At 49.8% G+C, this 19,685-nt stretch overlaps 1 protein-coding gene across 6 annotated transcripts in view; it reads left to right on the top strand.

The window, feature by feature from the left end:
* The window catches only part of ALS2CL (ALS2 C-terminal like), a 79,139-nt gene that overhangs the window by 16,799 nt on the left and 42,655 nt on the right, over positions 1–19,685 (top strand). For 4 of the 6 annotated variants that reach the window (XM_064162416.1, XM_064162419.1, XM_064162414.1 and 1 more), the window contains one exon: positions 1,256–1,357. In XM_064162416.1, coding sequence (XP_064018486.1) covers positions 1,355–1,357 — 3 coding nt within the window. In that variant the 5' untranslated portion in view covers positions 1,256–1,354. Of the gene's footprint in view, positions 1–1,255; positions 1,358–9,582; positions 9,652–19,685 lie in introns of those variants that run through there. The other 2 variants (XM_064162415.1, XM_064162418.1) reach the window with 2 other exon arrangements.

The raw sequence follows: 19,685 nt of genomic DNA, 5'->3' as shown, positions 1-19,685 counted from the left end.
TTGCTTCACCTTGCAGCTCCTCTTTAGGTATTCTCTTCCTGGAGACACTCAAGGTCAAACTTTGATCTAGCTAGAGATGTCTTTGCCATGAGAGTGGTGAGAGCTGGAATGGGTTGCCCAGAGAGGTGGTTGGGGACCCATTCCTGAAGTAGTTTAAGACCAGGCTGGATCATAGAATCAAAGAATCAGGCAGGGTTGGAAGGGACCACAAGGAGCAGACAGTTCCAACCCCCCTGCCATGGCCAGGGACACTCTACCCTAGAGCAGGCTGCACACAGCCTCAGCCAGCCTGGCCTTAAAATACCTCCAGGGATGGGACCTCAACCACCTCCCTGGGCATCCCATTCCAGCCTCTCACCACTCTCATGCTCAACAACTTCCTCCTCACCACCACTCTGACTCTCCCCACCTCCAGCTTTGCTCCATTCCCCCCAGTCCTGCCACTCCCTGACAGCCTCAGAAGTCCCCCCCAGCTTTTTTGTAGCTCCCCTTCAGATCCTGGAAGGCCACAAAAAGGTCACCTGGGAGCCTCCTCTGCTCCATCCTGCACAGCCCCAACTCTTTCAGTCTGTGCTCACAGCAGAGCTGCTGCATCCCTCTGAGGATCCTCCTGGCCCTTCTCTGGACATGCTCCAGCATCTCCACATCCCTGGATGGGGCTCTGGCCAGCATGCTCTAGGGTAGAGTGTCCCTGCCCGTGGCAGGAGGGTTGAAACTAAATAATCCTTGTGGTCTCTTCCAACTGTGATTAATTCTATGATCCTATGTCCCTGCTCACTGCAGGGCAGCTGGACAAGATGACTTTCCAGGGTTCCTTCCAACCTGATGCATTTATGATTCTATGGTTTCGTTTGAAGATTGTCCTCTGTCCTTGCAAACTGCAGCTGAGAAACCTCATTTGTAGGAGAAGTGTGGAGGTTGTGTTTATTTTCAGCTGGCCCTGTCATAACTTGCTTGCCCTGTGCACCACAGAAGGAGCTGAGGGCAAACTCAGGAACATCCTTTGCCTACGGGGAGCAGCAGCTCCACCTCAACCTTCTGCTGCTGCTGCCATTTCCCCTTTAAATTCTCTCAAAGCCATTCCAGTCTCGAGTTGCTGACTGAAATTTAATGTGGAGACCAGCCAAGCTGTGGCAGCCTGCCAAAGGTTTCCATGTCTACCAAGAATGTTTTGCACTGCACCTTGGGAGAGGAACTTTACTTCCTCAATTGCTTTCTTTCTGTCTCTCTTTCTTTTTGTCCCCTCCCTTTCAAGTGAATAATTAAAGCATCTGAGAAGTTACAGCCTGCAGCATTCATCATCAGCTCCTCTTTCCATCCACATGGCTACGTATCCTGGTTGACTGCTCAGCCCATGGTAAGATAGACTTCTTGCTCAGGTGGGGTTTGGTTGCCTGGAGATGCCCCTAAACTCTTGTGCTTAGAGATGTGGTCTGAAAGCAGTGTAGAGGGAGATAATGGGTTAGGGTTGGACTTGTTCTTGGGTTTTTCTTCAACCAAGCAACTCTATGAAGTGGTCTCATGGGAGATTGTGGTCCTATATATAGGCTGGATGTTAGGAGGAAGTTGTTGGCAGAGAGAGTGATTGGCATTGGAATGGGCTGCCCAGGGAGGTGGTGGAGTCACTGTCCCTGGAGGTGTTGAAGCCAAGCCTGGCTGAGGCACTTAGTGCCATGGTCTGGTTGATTGGCCAGGGCTGGGTGCTAGGTTGGGCTGGATGATCTTGGAGGTCTCTTCCAACCTGCTTGATTCTATGATTCTATGATTTGTCTCTGCCAAGAAGAATATTAGGGGAAACAGGGTGAAATAAACCCAGAGTTTATTGTTTGGGTTTACCATTTTATTTGGTAGCATTAGGAAAAGATGTGTCCATGTTTAAGAAGCAAGTTTGGGGAGGCTGTGGGCTGAGCCAAATCCTGCCCTCTCTGCCTCCATAAACCAGGAATGCTGCTCATTTCCTACTTACATCAAGGCAACTGTTCACAAAATCCCTCCCGGTGCTGAGAGGGTGTGTGCTGCATAGCTGGGATGGAGTGGTGTGATTCACCACAGCAAGGTGGCTTTGTTTCTCCAGCACCATATCTCCAGGCAGTTACAGGGAGGTGGGAGTCCATGTGTTCTCCCGAGAGACAAGCCATAGGATAAGAGGAAAGGGCCTCAAGTTGCTCCAGAGGAGGTTTAGGTTGGCCATGAAGAACAATTTCTTCCCCTTGAGGGTTGTCAAGGCTTGGCCCAAGCTACCCAGGGCAGTGGTGGAGTCCCCATCCCCAGGAGGGTTTCAAAGACATGGAGATGTGGTTTAGTGGTGACCTGTCAGTGCTGGGTTAACAGTTGGACCCAATGATCTTTAAGGTCTCTTCCAAGCAAAAAGAACCCATGACTCATTGTGTAAGTGACATGCCTCCTGGCTTTAGGTCACTTCCAGCCCTTTCTGTCCCTGTGTGACTGCTGAAGGGAGAGGTGGGACACAGCCAGTGTGATGCCACGGGAAGAGCACTCAAAGGCAAGGAGAGGGCTGTTGATTCCATGTGGCTAGAGGGAGAAAATCATCTTCTACTGATTTGCTCTTTCCAAGATCAGTGTTGGAGTCACTGTTACCTTTACAGCATTAGAGGGTTGCTGATGGCCTGCCTGGTTTATCCTGCTGTCTCAGTGGGGTTTTGCGAATTGGGAGGGATAGGAATGGGGAAAGACTAGGCCAAGGCTTGCTTCTGTCTTCTGAATTGCACCTCTGCTGGGTGGCCCTCAATTCCTCCTATGCTGCCTGTGTTTGAGGAGAGCCTTTCCCAGCCCTCTCAAATCAAAAGTTGACCTTCTCAGGAGGAATCCATAACATGCATCCAAGTGATGGAGAGACTGGTCTTGGCCATGAGAAATGTGTCTTGCATTAAGAAAGAACACCTAGTTGCCTTCTGCTGTCATCCACCTTCAATTATCTGTATCTCAGCACCTTTGCTCCTCTCTCTGTCTCCACAAGCCAGATGTCTCTGGCTATCTGATTGCTCTGATCCACCAGCTGGATGCATCTGGCATAGCTTGGGACTGACTCCAGATGTGACACCAGCTACAGCTGAACTTTTGTATCCAGTTTTGGGCTCCCCAGTTCAAGAAGGCAAGGAACTACTGGAGAGAGTCCAGCAGAGGCTGGGAAGCTGCTGATGGGCCTGGAGCATTTCTGTGAGGAGGAAAGGCTGAGAGCCCTGGGGTTGTGGAGCCTGGAGAAGAGCAGACCCAGAGGGGATTTGATTAATGCTCAGCAAGAGATAAAGGGACCACGGGGGTCAAGAGGCTGGAGCCAGACTCTTGTCAGTGGTGCTCAGGGACAGGGCAAAGGGTAACAGGCACAAACTGCAACCCAGGGTCTTCCTTCTGAAGATGAGGAGGAAATTCTTCCATGTGAGCATGATGGAAGAGTGTGCCAGGCAGCCCAGAGAGTTTGTGGAGTCTCCCGTGGAGAGATTCCAACCCGCCCTGGGCATTGTGATGCTGAGCAAGCTGCTGTGGGTGCCCTGCTTTAGCAGGGGGGTTGGGCTGGATGACCTGCAGAGGCCTGTTCGAATTCCCACCATTCTGCAGTTCTAGAGGCAGTTCTCCTCTTTAGCAAGGCCTTTGGTCAGACAAGCTACCACAGGGCAACACATAGTTTGGAATTTAGGCCATTTTTCCTCCTTAAAACCAAATAAGCATCCTGGGTTTATTCAGAGAATGCTTCCTTCTTTGCCTGAGTTGTTCCAGAGATGTAATCCTCAAGTAGAGACCCAGTGGATTCCTTGGTCTGGTCAGCTGTCCCTGTTGAGAGAGGCTGCTCTAAGGACTGGTGTTTCTGTCTGGTTGGTTATGTGGAGGAAGAGTTAGAATTGCTTGACTGCTTCTTCATATGGTGCCTCAAATGTCTTTGGTGTCTTTGGACATGGTGTGGGGCTCGCTCTGATAGCAGAGGTGCTTGATAGCTTCCCAAAGTGTTTGTGAACATCCAGGCTTTCCAAAGCTCTGAGAGCAATGTAGCATGCTGAGCTTTGGTTGGTAGCTAAGGGCAGATGCTGCTTTATCCCTCTGCCTTCAGTGTAGAAGCAAATACCACAGATCACGTGGAGGGACACACACCTTGAAATGGTGACCATCCCCACCGTGGCCATCTAGTTCTCCTACCTTGGCAGCCTCATCCTCTGCACTGTGTAGTACTGTGTAGGATGAGGGGAGGAAGGGACCAGTCGGTGCAGCTTCTGGTGTAGTTTCAGCACCACCTCGTTGCAGCTGGAGTTTGTCCAACAGGCTAAAGAACTGGTACAGCTTGACTAACAGGCACAAGGAGACCTGTTACTCTTGGGTACTTTCTGCTCCTTGGATCAGGGCCAATGTTTCACCCCTTGTGTCGGTGACCAGTCTGCTTCTGTGTGGTTTTGCCCCTTCCCAGCTCTTCTTCGCTCTAAAAAGAACCAGATGCTACCTGGTTAAAGGCCATCAGCCAACAGCTACTGTCTGTCCAGGGTCTTGTCAATGCCTTGGATGACTTAAACCTGTTATAGGCTTCTGCTGATGATTGAGCTTTGACAATGCTGGTGCTTAAAGAACTGTCTGCCATAGAGCAGGCATTGCATGGAGATGTCATCATAGATGGCACCAGGACCAGCTGCTGTCTAACAGAAGAGAGCATACAGGTGGAGTGGACTTGTCAAAGGTCATGTAAACAGCTGGGGCCATGGTATTTAGGTCATGTAAGCTCAAGTAAGGCTGAAGTGCTTAGACTCTGCACACTTCCAAGGATTAACTCTTGACTCCTCAAGCTGAGAGTCTCTGTGGCAACAGCACTGTAACATTTGAGCTCTCTCTGACACAGAGGAGGTTGTAGGAAGAAGCAGTTCCTCAAACCTGTGAGGGCCTTTCTTACATAAAGAAATGAGCATGGCAAGGGAAGTGTTAAGTGCACATGAAGAACTTTTCCATGTTCTCTTCTTATGCTTGTTCTGTGCCTGCTCCTGGCCAGTCTTGTGCTGAGATCTGTCCCTGGTCTTGTCTGACTGTCCTCCCCATCTCTTATGGACAGGATTACTATTGCAGACACATGACTGCTTGCAGTGCTTGATACCCACAGTCTTCTGGACATACTGATGTCAGCCTGGAGAGTTTCTAGAAGCATCTGATCTCTGGGTGGGTGGTAGCTCAGCAGAAGAAGACACATCTGTATCCATTGTTGGTCCCAGTTTCTCATTCCTTGCTCCTGCCCTGCATGCCTGCCTTATCCTGTAGGGACTATCCTCGTGTGGTGAAAGGAGCTGGGACGAGTTTGATTGTCAAGGAGATTGTGAAACTTCTTTTGCATGAGATATGAGTAATTGCACACTTAGCTCCTGTTTCCATGCATAGTTTCTCATTGGCATGTACAAATACCCTGCTTCTGGGCTTGCAAGGCACACGAGTTGGAGTACGTGCTTGAGTAGACATCCACCTCCACGCTGGAGTCCTCTGGGTGAGTGAATGTGAGTGTGTCAGCTTGGTGGTCCTGTCTGGGGTGGGTGCTGCTGTGTTAGATCCTTAGCTGGATGAAGTCTAACAGATCCAACGAGCTCCAAGCTCTGAGTGCCCCTTTCTTTGCCAAAGATCCTGTGGCATGGCAATAGGATGGCAGCAAAAATATCAGGTTGATGCTAGCTGGGATTATGGCCCTAGTGCCACCTTGGATTTGTGTTGTCTCTTTCATCTCTTAACTCAGTCTTCTTGACACCAACATGCATCCTAAACTCTTGGAGTGTCTTGAGGGGCAAATGAAGCTGCTGAATTTTAAAGTAGCTTTCTGGAAGAAAAAGCAAGCTGGGTGATACTGGGATTTGTGCTAGGAGGAACTGTCTTGTCTAAAACTAGATAAGGAGAACCATCTTGACTTAGAAATGCTGGAGCTCTGGATGAGGCTGCCTGGAGAGGTGCTGGAGTCCTCTTCTCTGGAGAGATTCCAAACCTGCTTGGACGTTGTGATCCTGGAGCACCTATTTTAGCATGGGGAGCTGGACTTGATGATCTGCAAAGTTCCCTTCCAACCTCAGCCATGCTGGGATACCATTCTTTGACTTTCCTCACATCTTCAAACAACCTTTCCCTGGAGGTAAGCAGAAGCTGAGGCTTCACTGACTGATGCTGAGGGAAGGGAGGCTGCAGGCTGTGTGCTGCTGCTCCTCTGGGCCATGATTCAATAATCCCATATCAGAGCTTGTAGAGTCAAGGACATTCTTGTAACTGAGTGAGTCATAAAGCAGCTATTTCAAGAATGGTTGGTTCTTGTAACCTGAGGTGGTTGTGCCCTGGCCAACAGAGCTGGTTCAGCACCAGTGTCCCCACAAGTCAAGAATTTGCTCGGGACCTAGTTTCAGCAGAAACTGGACTATAAAGAGGCCTTAGCCAAAACAAAACAAAATGTCCTTGATGGAAAAGGCAACAGGGAAGCTGTATTTAGAGGAAATTGAGGGTGGTGAGACACTTTGGCGTGAGGGCACTGAGACATTAGAACGAGTTGCCTAGAGGAGTTGTAGATGCCTTATTGCTGGAAACGTTCAAAGTCAGGTTGCATGGGGCTTTGAGCAGCCTAATCCAGCAAAAAGTGCCCCTGCACACAGCAGAGGGGTTGGATTAGATGACAGAGAGCTCTTCCAAGCCAATCCATTCTGTGAGTCTATGGAAGGAGATCTTTTGGCATGGGGTACAAACTGGAGAGAGATTTGGTGGAGGTCTGTGTTCTCATGGCTAAAATCCCTAAGTGGAAGGAGCAAGATGGACTCCTCCTCTTCCAACTTTCTTGATCAGTTTGGTATTTCTAAGGGAGTGAATGGTTTTCTTTGCTTGCAACTGGTTGCATGCCAGTTTGCTGTGCCTGGAAGAGGTTGCCCAGAGAAGTCATGGATGTCCCACCCCTGGAAGTGTTCAAAGCCAGGTGGCTTTGAGCAACCTGGTCTAGCAAAAATGAGCATAAATTTCTTTGTTGCAAGAGTGGGCAGGGATTGGAACAGGCTACCCAAGGAGGTGGTGGAGTCCCCAGCCCTGCAGGTGTTCAAGAAACCTGTGGACACGACACTTCATGGCATGGTTTGATGACCACTTCACCAAAACTCTTCAGGGGCAGGACACAAAGCTGAGTTGAAGGCCCAGACCCAAAGGCAGTTACTGGTTTGAACCAGAAGACATTAGGTGTAAGGTGGGCTCTCCAGTGTCTGTCTTATCCAACATGGAGCAGAGATCCTTGGATTTTCATGCCAGGATTTGGGGAGATGGAGACTCCCAAACTTTCACACTCAATAGGGAAATGTCTGAAACTCTCCATTCTTTTTTGGAGTGTAGCCATTATCATAAGGTCTGCCAGAGACACCTCCATCCACCCAGGATCTGGAGGCTTGGAAATCACTTCTGGGCTCAACCACCTAAGTTGAAAGGACTTGAGGCACCTGTCTGCTGTCTAGTCTCCTTGTTCTTCAAGGATATGGAAAATCTGATTACATTCCAAGTTTTGGACTGGGAGCAAAAGCCCTGGAATTATGCTTAAGTCCTAATCACCAGCTCTTTGACTTTGCAGCCTGTAGAGCAGGTAGGAGCCTGGCAGTGAGATCATTGCTCACTCATCCTTTCCATTCCCTGGCTGCATCCTTCCCTGCTGGTGTTTCCTGCTGTGCAAAAGGATTGCTGCTCTTGAGTGTTGCTGCCTGCTGTCAAACATTGTCTTGAGGCAGACAGTGAGTTATGGGCAAATTGCTCTCTAAAAAGACCCCAGGAGTCAGGAGAAGTGGGAAAGAAGTGAAGACAACAGAAGAACCTCTCTGAACAAGAGGTGATTGAAGCCTCTCTTGGCTCCTTGTTCTACCCTGAACATCCTCAGCTTGTCCTGATCCCTCAGCCTGAAGTAAGTTACAACAGTTCCTTAAAAAGACAGAGCCAGGGAGTAGGGAAGCTGCTGAATGGGAACATGTTAGAGTGTCTGGGAAAGAAAGAATGGGGCTTTGTTCGTGCTCTAAAGCAGAAGGGGAGGGCATGGGGGTGTTGTTGGGCAGCAGATCTCCTTTTTCTGGTGTGGAGAGCAAATACATGGTGGCAGCTGCTGCCTGAACAAAAATGCTTGTGAGGATTTTAGACTGGAGATTAGAAATGCTTTGCTGGGAGGATGGTGAGACACTGCAACAGGTTGTCCAGGGAGGCTGTGGGTGCCCCCTCCCTGGAGGTGCTCCAAGCCAGTTTGGATGATGCCTTTAGCAATCTAGTCTAGTGGGAGGTGTGCCTCCCCATGGCAGGGGGGTTGGAAGTCGATGATCCTTAAGGTCTCTTCCAACCCAAACCATTTTGTGATTTCATAATAATTTGGGATCAGTTGGAGAAATGCTTTGGTGCTTTGGGAGGCTGGGTGGGAGCTGGGCTGTAATAGATGGGCTGGGGAGGATTCAAGGTTCTCCTGATGGATGGACCTGGGTCTTTGTTATGTTTTTCTTTTCAGAAGGGGGGAGGGGGGGGGGGGGGAAGAGTCACTGCTGGTTGAGGGCCAGCAGAAGCCAGGCTTTGCATGCATCACGTGCAGGCTGTCACAGGCTCTGAATAGCAGGAAGCCTCCTGTTTCCCAGGGTTTCCGTCTGCAAGCTGCAGCCAGCACACCAGCAGGACAAGGGCAGAGACTGGCAAAGACAAGGGCAGAGACTGGCAGGACAACAGCAGAGACTGGCAAAGACAAGGGCAGAGACTGGCAGGACAACAGCAGAGACTGGCAAGGACAACAGCAGAGACTGTCAGGACAAGGAGAAAACACAGGAGGACCTTAATTTAGCACACTAATTCACTTGACAATTTTATGAGGAGCATCTAAGGGAGCTGGGGCTGTTCAGTTTGAGGAAGAGGAGGCTGAGGGGAGACCTCATTGCAGTCTACAACTACCTGAAGGGACGCTGTGGAGAGGCTGGAGCTGGGTTCTTCTCACAGGTAATTGGAGATAGAACAAGAGGGAATGGCCTCAAGCTGAGACTGGGGAGGTTTAGATTGGATATTAAGAAAAAGGTTTTCAGGGAGAGAGTGGTCAGGGACTGGAATGAGCTGCCCAGGGAGGTGGTGGAGTCACCCACCCTGGCTGTGTTTAAGGGTGGTTTGGATGTGGTGCTTAGGGCTATGGTTTAAGGTGAATCTTGTAGGGTAAAGCTATAGGTTGAACTTGGTGATCCTGAGGGGCTTTTCCAAGGTGGATGTTTCTGTGATTCTGTGCTCTGGGAACGTTCTGTAGGTGAAAAGAGATCAGAGCAGAGAAACACCTCCTGCACAGAGCAAATCCCACCTTGTCCTCTTCCCCTTTTTTAGCTGCCTGCACCTTTGAGTTTCCTCGAGCCATCAGCTCCAAGAGCACAGGGCACAACATTCTGCCTCCTTCCAGCAAAACAAGCAAGAAGGCAAAGAGCAATCTTTTAGCAGCTCTCTATTTGCACACATTTCGTAACTGTCTCCCTGGGCTCTGTGGGTGTCTGGCCTCATGAACAGGCCCAGATCTGTGCTTCAGCAAAGGAGGTGGCTGGATGTGGGAGGGAGAGGTGGGAGGGGAGAGCGGCGGCAGCTGGGTGAGCGCAGAGCGCTTCAGAAGCTCGGGCAGGAGCTGCCTGCTGGAGTGTTGGCCAGAGGGAGTTTTAATTGGTTGCCTTATGCAAGGTAGGGTGCTCTGCACGTTGGTTACTTTTGGGGTTCAGTGACTGCTGTTTGGTGGTTGCTTGGGTTCCCATTGGTCCTAAGGCTTGGGGTTTAGGTTTAGCCACCCACAGAAGGGGTTTAAGGTCACTGCAAGAAAGATGTGCAACTTGCTCCAGGTGAGCCTGCTTGATAATCTCCAGAGGTTCCTTCTGACCTCTAGCATTCCATGATTCTGTGCTACTGAGGTGCTGGAGCACATCCAGAGAAGGGCAATGAAGATGGTGGAGGGTCTAGAGCACAGGTCTTGTGGGATTGTTTAACCTGGAGAGAAGGAGAGGAGACCTTAGAATCATGGAATCATGGAATCAAAGAATCAGTCAGAGTTGGAAGGGACCACAATGATCATCCAGTTCCAACCCCCCTGCCATGGGCAGGGACACCCTACCCTAGATCAGGCTTCTGTCTCTCTACAACTCACTGAAAGGAGACTGGAGCCAGGTGGGGGTTGATCTCTTCTGCCAAGGAACAAGCAATAGGACAAGGGGAAACAGCCTCAGTCTGGACCATGGGAAATTTTAGGCTGGACAAGAAAAACAATTTTTTTTTTCCCCTTGAGTGTTTTCAAGCCCTGGACTGGGTTGCCCAAGGCAGTGGTGGAGTCTCTATCCCTGGGAGGATTGATAAACCATGAAGATATGGTGCTGAGGGCCATGGCTTAGTAGTGATCTGTCTGGATTAATGGTTGGACTTGACCTTAAAGGTCTTTTCCAACCCAAAGTGCTCTATGATTCTATCAGCCTTAGCAGGCTGAAGGGACTGTTGAAGGCAATGTGCTTTGAGTAAAAGTTCTGAGGCAGAGTAAAGTTTGGGAGTGTTTTCTACTGTACAAAGGACTGGATGCATGGAGTTTATTTTCTTGGGGTGTAAAATGCAAGCCCATGCACCCCTGTGCTTCATCTAGGCCACATGTTGGCCTTAAATGGAGAGGGTGCATGGTCTTTGAGGTGTTTAATTCCCAGGGTGGTGTAGGCATTAGCTCCTCTGCCATTGCCTTGTGCTTTCCAGAAAGAGATGCTGGAGCAGCTTGTAGGCTTGTGGTCCTTCTCCTGCAGGCAGCTGCTTGCTCCTGTGTGTGTTGAGGCTTGCTCCTGTTTTGGGGGAAGGATTTCCACCCGTGCCAGTCTCACCTGGCAATACAAGCCTGATGAAGTAAGGCTGGAAAGCCAGCAGTCAGGCTGGAGTAAAGAAAGGAATACCCAACCAATTAGTCATGGTGAGAGAGGCTGAGAGGCTTCCTGAGGTTCCTGCAAGCGGTCAGATGCTTGCAGGTGTCTTAGGTGTGAAATGAAACGTCTGGGTCAAAGGCACAATTACAGGAGAAGAGCAACAGACTGAAGGCTTTTGAAAAGGTCCAGGCAGCTACGTGTTTAGAGTCATCTGAGGAGGAGCTGCATTTCAAAGGAGGGATTGTTTTAACCTTTGGCTTAGTTTGTTCTGGACCCCAACCAAGGCAATTATCTTTGTCTGCGGAAATTTCCTGTGGTCTGGAAGCTTCCTTGACCTCACAGCTGCTCCCTGAACTTGGTAGTTTCATTAGGGCTACTGCAATGGCTTCAGTTCCCAATAAGCTGCATGGCAAGATTTTTGAGGCTGTGCAAGGACACCAGGTGGATTTGTCCTTCAAGACCCTGCCTTCCATTTAGCAATGTCTTACGGAGGCAAACAGCATCAGAGGAGGGATCGTGGCACCTCAGGATGTGGTTTACCAGGCACAGTGGTGTTGGGTTGAGGGTTAGGCTTCATCTTAGAGGTCTTCTCTAAACCTAATGGTTCTGTGATTCTAAGATACATTCAGAGACTACCTGTCTACAGGTAGACACTAGGAAAAGGGTTGCACCCCTTTGAGATATCTACTGCAACGCTTGGCTGTTGGAGGAAGGTAAGAGGACCTAAAGAAGTGGCCAAGCTTACATCCTCTGAAGCACAGCTCTTATTCTTACTGCCAGACCAGCTAGACTACTGGCCTGGCCTGCTTGGGTATTGTTTACATTCCTGTTGAATTGGAGAGGGCTCAGGCAAAGCACCTTGGGCTCAACAAACAGGAACTGTCTTGTGAAACAGTTTTGTCAGAGCACTGACCAGCTCTTCAGGTCATCAAAGGGCCCAGGCTTGGATGCTCAAGCACCTCAGTGCACTGGGGTGTCTCTGAGTGATCAGAGGTTAGGAGGTACAGGTGACTCTGTGCAGGTCTGTCCTGCCTTCAGTACCTTGTAACTTGTCCTCCAAGAGGACCTGAAGACTTGGGTGAAACACTAGAAGCTTCCTTGGGTGAAATACTTGAAGCTTCCTGCTACACTCAGCCTTTGGTAAAGGCCTTGTGCACTAGAGCAGAGAAGAAGTAAAATTTGCCACCCCTTCACTTAGGTTTGCTGTTGATATTCTAGACAAGACCCAGTTTAAGGGACTCAAATAGAAAGACCAAGGCTGAGTGCAAGAATTCACCTAATCCAAGCAAGTCTTTATCCATTGCAGTCCCTTTGTAAGGCATTCCTGTTCTTTTGTAAGGCATTCCCATCCCTTTGTAAGGCATTCCTGTTCTTTTGTAAGGCATTCCTGTTCTTTTGTAAGGCATTCCTGTTCTTTTGTAAGGCATTCCTGTTCTTTTGTAAGGCATTCCCATCCCTTTGTAAGGCATTCCTGTTCCTTTGTAAGGCAGGTTCTCCTGCCCCTCTACTCTGCCCTGATGAGGCCACATCTGGAGTACTCTGCCCAGTTCTGCGCCTCCCAGTCCAAGAGGGACATGGAGCTGCTTGAGAGAGTCCAGTGCAGAACCACAAAGATGCTGAAGGGAATGGAACATCTCTTATGAGAAGATCCTGAGGGAGCTGGGGCTGTGCTGCTGGGAGGAGACTGAGAGGTGACCTCATCAATGTTTATCAATAGGTAAAGGTGAGTGCCAGGAGGCTGGAGCCAGGCTCTGCTGGGTGGTGCCCAATGACAGGACAGAGAGCAGTGTCTGGAAGCTGAGGCATAGGAAGTTTCATTTAAACATAAGAAGGATTTTTTTTCCCTTGTGAGGGTGACAGAGCACTGGAACAGGCTGCCCAGGGAGGTTATGGAGTCTCCCTCTCTGGAGATATTCAAGACCTGCCTGGCTGTGATCCTGTGTGATCTGCTCTAGGTGCTCCTGCTCTGGCAAGAGGGTTGGACTGGATGAGCTTTGGGGGTCCCTTCCAGCCCCTGACAGTCTGTGATTCTGCCATTCTGTGATTTCAGCCCTGCTCTCTGTCTGGCAGGTGTCGAGGATGATGTGACATGTCTAAACTTTGCACAGGTCACATCCTAGGTCTTCTAGGGCAGACTTAGAGTCATGGAATGCTTTGGGTTGGATGATCTTTTAAGGTTGTCTATTCCAGTCCCCCTGCAGTCTGCAGGGATGTCTACATCTAGAACAGGCTGCTCAGAGCCCCAAACAATCTGACCTGGAGTGGTGCCAGGGATGGGGCATCTCCCATTTTCTTCTCATGATCTTCTTTTCTATGCTGCCTCCAGACAACCTGTTGTTGCTTCAGATCTGCTTTGAAGTTTCATCCAGTAACTCCAAGTCCTTCTGTGGAGTTACTGGGTCAAAGCAGTTATGATTCTGCACCCATAAGCCGCTTGTAAGTGATAACAATAATGACACTGGGAGCTACCAGGCCATAGAGGATTAAACCACTAAGTAAACACCTCACCTGTGGGCCTTGCCATACTTGCCTTGCTGTTTGCAAAGGCTGGTTGATGTCCTTAACTGCAGTTGACTCCTCCAGCCTTAGCTGTCAACAAATGAAGGGTCTTATTTCATAGAATCATTTTTGCTTGGGAAAGACTTTTGAGCTGTTTAATTCTGCAGTTAGTGGACAGGAACCAGGCATGCCCAAAGGGTTACTCACCTCACTAAGGCTGGATTGAATCGACCTTCTCACTGTCTGGCTACTCTTGCAGGAAGGAAGTTTTTCCTAATATCCAACCTAAACATCACCTGGTATAATTTCAGGCCATTTCCTCTCATTCTATCACTTGATGCTGAAGAAAAGAGACCAACTCCCACCTGGCTCAAACCTCCTTGTTGGATTCAGAGAGAGACAAAAGGTCTCTGCTCAGCCTCCTTTTCTCCAGACTAAGCAATCTCAGGTCCCTCAGCTGCTCCTCCCAAGACTTGTATCTAGATCCCTCATCAACTTCATTGCCCTTCTCTGGATACATTCCAGCCCCTCAGTGTTTTTCTTGAAGTGAGTGGCCCAAATATGACCCCAGGGTTTGAGGTACTCAGCAGTGCCCAGTCGAGGGAGCAATCCCTTCCCTGCTCCTGCTGGCCACACTATTTGTGACTGATGCCAAGATGCTGTTTGCCTTCTTGGCCACCTGAGCACACTGATGGCTCACGTTCAGATGTCAACCAGCACCTGCATGATAAAGCACACTCCATACTAAAGCCTAACCCAAGATCCAAATAACTGCTTCCTCTTTTCTTCTCTCTTTTTTTTTTCTTTTGTGCTGCAAAGGCTTTCTTGGGATCTGAGGTTTTATTGTCTTGCTGCTCCATTTATTCCCAATTACCTCTTAACTCACACACTTAGTGCTTCTCTCTGCTTATGAGGTGGCTCCAAAGAGTTGGACACTAATTCAATCCAATCTGAGGCTGAACAAGAGCAGAGCCTGAATGAGAGCATTTGATCCAGTGTGTTGGTGTTGGTTAAACAAAGTCTGGGATTGTGTTTCCACATGACAGGGTGGTCTTTGTGTCAGCCTGAATGCAGCCTCAGCTGGAACGTGACACATGAGGGGGGAAAGTTGTTTGGAAACACAATTAGGATGTGGGAGGATAATTGTCCCTATAGAAAAGCAGCAAAGTTTGGGACAGAAACAGGAGCAGTGTCTCACTGTTGGCCATCAGAAGTTGTCCCCATGGTGTTAAAGCTCCTGAGTTCATGGATTCTGAGCTAGCACTATTAATTGAATGAGGACATCCCACCTCTTTCATATGTGGAGTCACTGTCCCTGGAGGGCTTTAAAAGATGTGTGGATGTGGTGCTGAGGGATGTAGTTTACTGTAGCTCAGTGGTAGTAATGGGATTGTAAGCTCTGAGTGAGTGGTTGGGTGAGGCATGGTGACTCCACCACTTCCCTGCACAATCTATTCCAGGGCTAGACAACCTTTCCTGTGAAGAATTCTTTCCTAGTATCCAACCCAAACCTCCTCTGGCACAACTTGAGACCATTTCCTCTTGTTCTGTCACTTGTGGCATGTGAGAACAGACTTGACCCCCACTTTGCTCTAACCTCCTTGGAGGTAGCTGTAGAAGGCAATGAGGTCTTCCCTCTCTATTTGCCATGGGCTGTGGTAGGGAGGCACTTAGTGCCATGGTCTAGTTGATTGGCCAGGGCTGGGTGCTAGGTTGGACTGGATGAGCTTGGAGGTGTCTTCCAACCTGCTCGATTCTGTGATTCTTTTCAGCTGCATGTATGCAATGACTTGACTCTTAAAAGACAGGGGAAAGAGGGTTTTTTTGAGGGCTGACAAAGGGATGGACTGGCCTCATCTTTGAGTCATTTGGTAGTCAAAAGCTTATGAATTGTAAGGATGGATGAGTTTGGAAGACCTACAAAAATCAGGGTGGCTTCTAGAATGGCTGATGTAGAGAAAGAGAAGAGCTGAAGGAGGGCTACAGCAAACATGGCCTTGCCATGGACATCCCACCTGGCTGCATATTAAAATGCCTTCCCCAAGTCTGCCACAGTCCATGACAGGTTTCTCCCATCTGAGAAATGGCTTTGCTGACATCAGCACAGAGGGAGATTCCCAAGAGGAAGATGGAAAATGGATAGTCCTCCTGTGGATGTCCAGTTTGTTCCTTAATGAAGAGAAGCTGATAAGGCTGTTAATACTAGAGTGTGTTTCCATGAGAAGCCTTGTGTCAGACCTCAACACCTATGGGGGCTTTCCAGACATTTTCCTGGTGCAACAACTGCCTCAGAGCTACAGACTCCAAAGCAGAAAGAGGTCTGTGAAATGCAGATGATGAGGCTCAGGATGCCAGCAGGATGTCTCTTGGTTTCCTGTCTGTTCTAGCCACCCTTCTGACCATTTCCTGTTGAGGCTGCTCAAGATATGTATTTTCTTGCTGAAACATGCATTTAGAAGCTTTGGACAGACCCTGTTGAGGAGGAATGCTTCTAAGCCTTTAAAATGCTCATACCTATTGGATGCTCAACCACCACTTTAGGTTGGGTTTAGCTTTACAGCCCCTTTATTTTGTATTTTTTCTGGTCTCATTGTCACACTCAGCAGACAGGCTAAGAGCATGAAGAACCACATGGATCTGGGGACTCCTACTGATGTAGTTTCTCAAGGTCTTTTCCCTGCTTCTACCTGGATCACAGGATATTAGGGGCTCACAGCAGAGGGCCTCCAGCTGTGGTCTCACAGGATATTAGGGGTTGGAAGGGACCCAAGGAGATCATCGAGTCTAACCCCCCTGACAGAACAGGACCACACAATCTAGCACAGATCACACAGGAACACATCCAGACAGGTCTTGAAAGGCTCCAGAGAAGGAGACTCCACAACCTCTCTGGGCAGCCTGTGCCAGTGCTCTGGGACCCTTACAGTGAAGAAGTTCCCCCTTGTGTTGAGCTGGAACCTCCTGTGCTGCAGCTTCCATCCACTGCTCCTTGTTCTATCCAAGGGAGCAGTGAGCAGAGCCTGTTCCCCCACTCCTGACCCCCAGCCCTCAGGTGTTTATAAACACTTATTAAATCCCCTCTCAGTCTTCTCCAGACTAAACAGCCCTAGGTGCCTCAGCCTCTCCTCATCAGGCAGCTCTCAGTCCCCTCATCATCCTTGTAGCCCTCTGCTGGACCCTCTCCAGCAGATCCCTGTCCCTCTGAAACTGGGGAGCCCAAAACTGCATGCAGTACACATGAATGAATATATGAATATGAGAACAAGTCTCTTTAATTACAGAGCTGTGCTGCACACCTCTCTGGTATCTTCCTTTAGGGAGAATAAACAGATGTGTATCATACTTTGGCAAAGGTTCTCCTAGGTAGATCCTCATCATGGAAGCTCAAAGCAGGCTGGTAGCTGTTTTATTTTGCCAGGGGAAGTCTTCATCCTCAAAGGCTTTAGAGTTTTTGATTTGGCAGATGAAACTAGAAGCTGTCATGTCATGCACAGCCAGCAGACCCTACCTTAGAAGTATACCACTTGTAGATGAAACTAGAATCATAGAATCAACCAACCAGGTTGGAAGAGACCTCCAAGCTCATCCAGTCCAACCTAGCACCCAGCCCTAGCCAGTCATCTAGACCATGGCACTAAGTGCCCCAGCCAGGCTTTGCTTCAACACCTCCAGGGACGGTGCCTGCACCACCTCCCTGGGCAGCCCATTCCAATGCCAATCACTCTCTCTGACAACAACTTCCTCCTAACATCCAGCCTATACTTTCCCTGACACAACTTGAGACTGTGTCCCCTTCTTCTGTTGCTGGGTGCCTGGCAGAAGAGACCAACCCCACCTGGCTACAGCCTCCCTTCAGGTAGTTGTAGACAGCAATGAGGTCTGCCCTGAGCCTCCTCTTCTGCAGGCTGCACACCCCCAGCTCCCTCAGCCTCTCCTCACAGGGCTGTGCTCCAGGCCCCTCACCAGCTTTGTTGCCCTTCTCTGGACACCTTCCAGCACCTCAACATCTCTCTTGAATTGAGGGGCCCAGAACTGGACACAGCACTCAAGGTGTGGCCTGAGCAGTGCTGAGTACAGGGGCAGAAGAACCTCCCTCATCCCACTGGCCACACTGCTCCTGAGCCAGGCCAGGATGCCATTGGCTCTTCTGCCCACCTGGGCACACTGCTGGCTCATGTTCAGCCTACAATCTGCCATCACCCCCAGTTCTCTTTCTGCCTGGCACACTGCTGGCTCATCTTCAGCCTACTATCTATCAGTATCCCCAGGTCCCTTTCCTCTTGGCTGCTTTCCAGCCACTCTGTCCCCAGCCTGTAGTGCTGCTTGTGGTTGTTGTGGCCAAAGTGCAGAACCCTTCACTTGGCCTTATTAAATCTCATCCCAAAGCTATCATGTCATGCACAGCTAGTACATCCTACCTTAGAAGTATACCACTTGCAGTTCTGGCCATCAGGTGTTCACCACCTTCAAAGGTTTTGACTGCCCATCAGTAGAACCATGCATGAAGAGCAGACTCAAAATAGAATAGGCTTTGGAGTTGCTCTGCTGAAGCTTTGCCTTGCTCTTCATGGAGCAAGTACAGAAATACACATTCATTGTCAGACCCCACCCAACTCTGGTGCCTCCAACACAAGAAAGACCTGGATCTGATGGAGAAGGTCTAGAGGAAGCCACAAAGATGACCAGAGGGCTGGAAAAGCTCTTCTACAAAGACAGGCTGAGGGAGTTGTGCCTGTTCAGCCTGGAGAAGAGGCTCCAGGCAGACCTTAGAGCAGCCTTCCAATATCTGATGAGGGCTAAAGTAGAGCTGGGGAGGGACTCCTTCTAAGAGCTTGTAGTGACAGGACAAGGACCAATGATTTGAAACTAGAGTGAGGTAGATTTAAACTGCACATTGGGAAGATGATTTTCACTTTGAGAGTGGTGAGACGCCGAACCAGGTTGCCCAGAGGATTTGTGAATGCCTTTTCCCTGGAGGTGTTCAAAGCCAGGTTAGGTAGGGCCTTCAGCAGCCTGCTCTAGTGCAAGGTGTCCCTGCCCCTGGCAGGGGGTTGGAATGAGATGTTCTTTAAGGTCCTTTCCAACTTGAACTACTCCATGATCAAGTTAAGTGAAAGCTGTCTCCCCCTGTAGAAGACATCACAGTCAGCCTCAGGCTTCTGCTCAGTGCTTCCAGCAGCACTGCAGCCTGCATTCAGGTTCTCACACATGACTGTGCAATGTGACCTCTGTGTGCCCTTGGATGGTCCTGATTGTTTCCCTTCCCCTCTGTGGCTGAGCCAGCGTCGGTTTTGTTCTCTGGCTGATGAACTTCAAAACTTCTTTGCCTGACTGGGCTAGAACAAAAGTGCAGATGCTGTTGGCAGAGAAGTGATGGAGAAAGCCTGGAAATGGTGGCTGAGAGTCATGCTTGCTTTGTCAGTGGCGTGATGTGATGTGGCAACTTGGGTCTTTTTGTGGTGCCGGAAGGGCTGTTTTGAAAGCTGCCTGGTGTTGCTCACCCATTCAGTAAATGATCCCACACTGTCCTGTTCAGGCAACAGTTAGCCCAGCAATTTACCCAGGAATTTGCCCCACTCTGTGGAAAAAGACCTGGGAGACCTGGTGAAACAACAGGATGACCATGAGCCAGCAATCATAGAATCGAGCAGGTTGGAAGAGACCTCCAAGCTCATCCAGTCCAACCTAGCACCCAGCCCTAGCCAATCAACCAGTCCATGGCACTGAGTGTCCCATCCAGGTTTTGCTTGAACACCTCCAGCCATGGGGCCTCAACCACCTTCCTGGGTAACCCATTCCAGCCTCTCACCACTCTCATGCTCAACAACTTCCTCCTCACGGCCAGGCTGACTCTTCCCACCTCCAGCTTTGCTCCATTCCCCCCAGTCCTGGCACTCCCTCAGAGCCTAAAAAGTCCCTCCCCAGCTTTTTTGTAGGCTCCCTTCAGATCCTGGAAGGCCACAAGAAGGTCACCTGGGAGCCTCCTCTTCTGCAACCTGCACAGCCCCAACTCTTTCAGTCTGTGCTCACAGCAGAGCTGCTGCAGCCTCTGAGCATCCTCCTGTCCCTGCTCTGGACATGCTCCAGCATCTCCTCAGCCCTCTTGTAATGGGGGCTCCAGAGCTGGATTCAGTACTCTAGATGGGGTCTCAGCAGAGCAGAGTAGAGGGGGAGAAATCACCTCCCTGGCCCTGCTGGCCACACTTCTGCTGCTGCAGCCCAGGCTCTGCTTGGCTTTCTGGGCTGCAAGTGCACACTGCTGGCTCCTGTTGAGCTTCTCCTCCAGCAGCACCCCCAAGTCCCTCTCCTCAGGGCTGCTCTCCATCCGCT

The sequence above is a fragment of the Pogoniulus pusillus genome, chromosome 23 (genome assembly GCF_015220805.1).
Source record: "Pogoniulus pusillus isolate bPogPus1 chromosome 23, bPogPus1.pri, whole genome shotgun sequence".
Lineage (NCBI taxonomy): Eukaryota > Metazoa > Chordata > Aves > Piciformes > Lybiidae > Pogoniulus > Pogoniulus pusillus.
The sequence above is the reverse complement of the archived record's forward strand: the minus strand, read 5'-3'. Positions and strand labels throughout refer to the sequence as shown.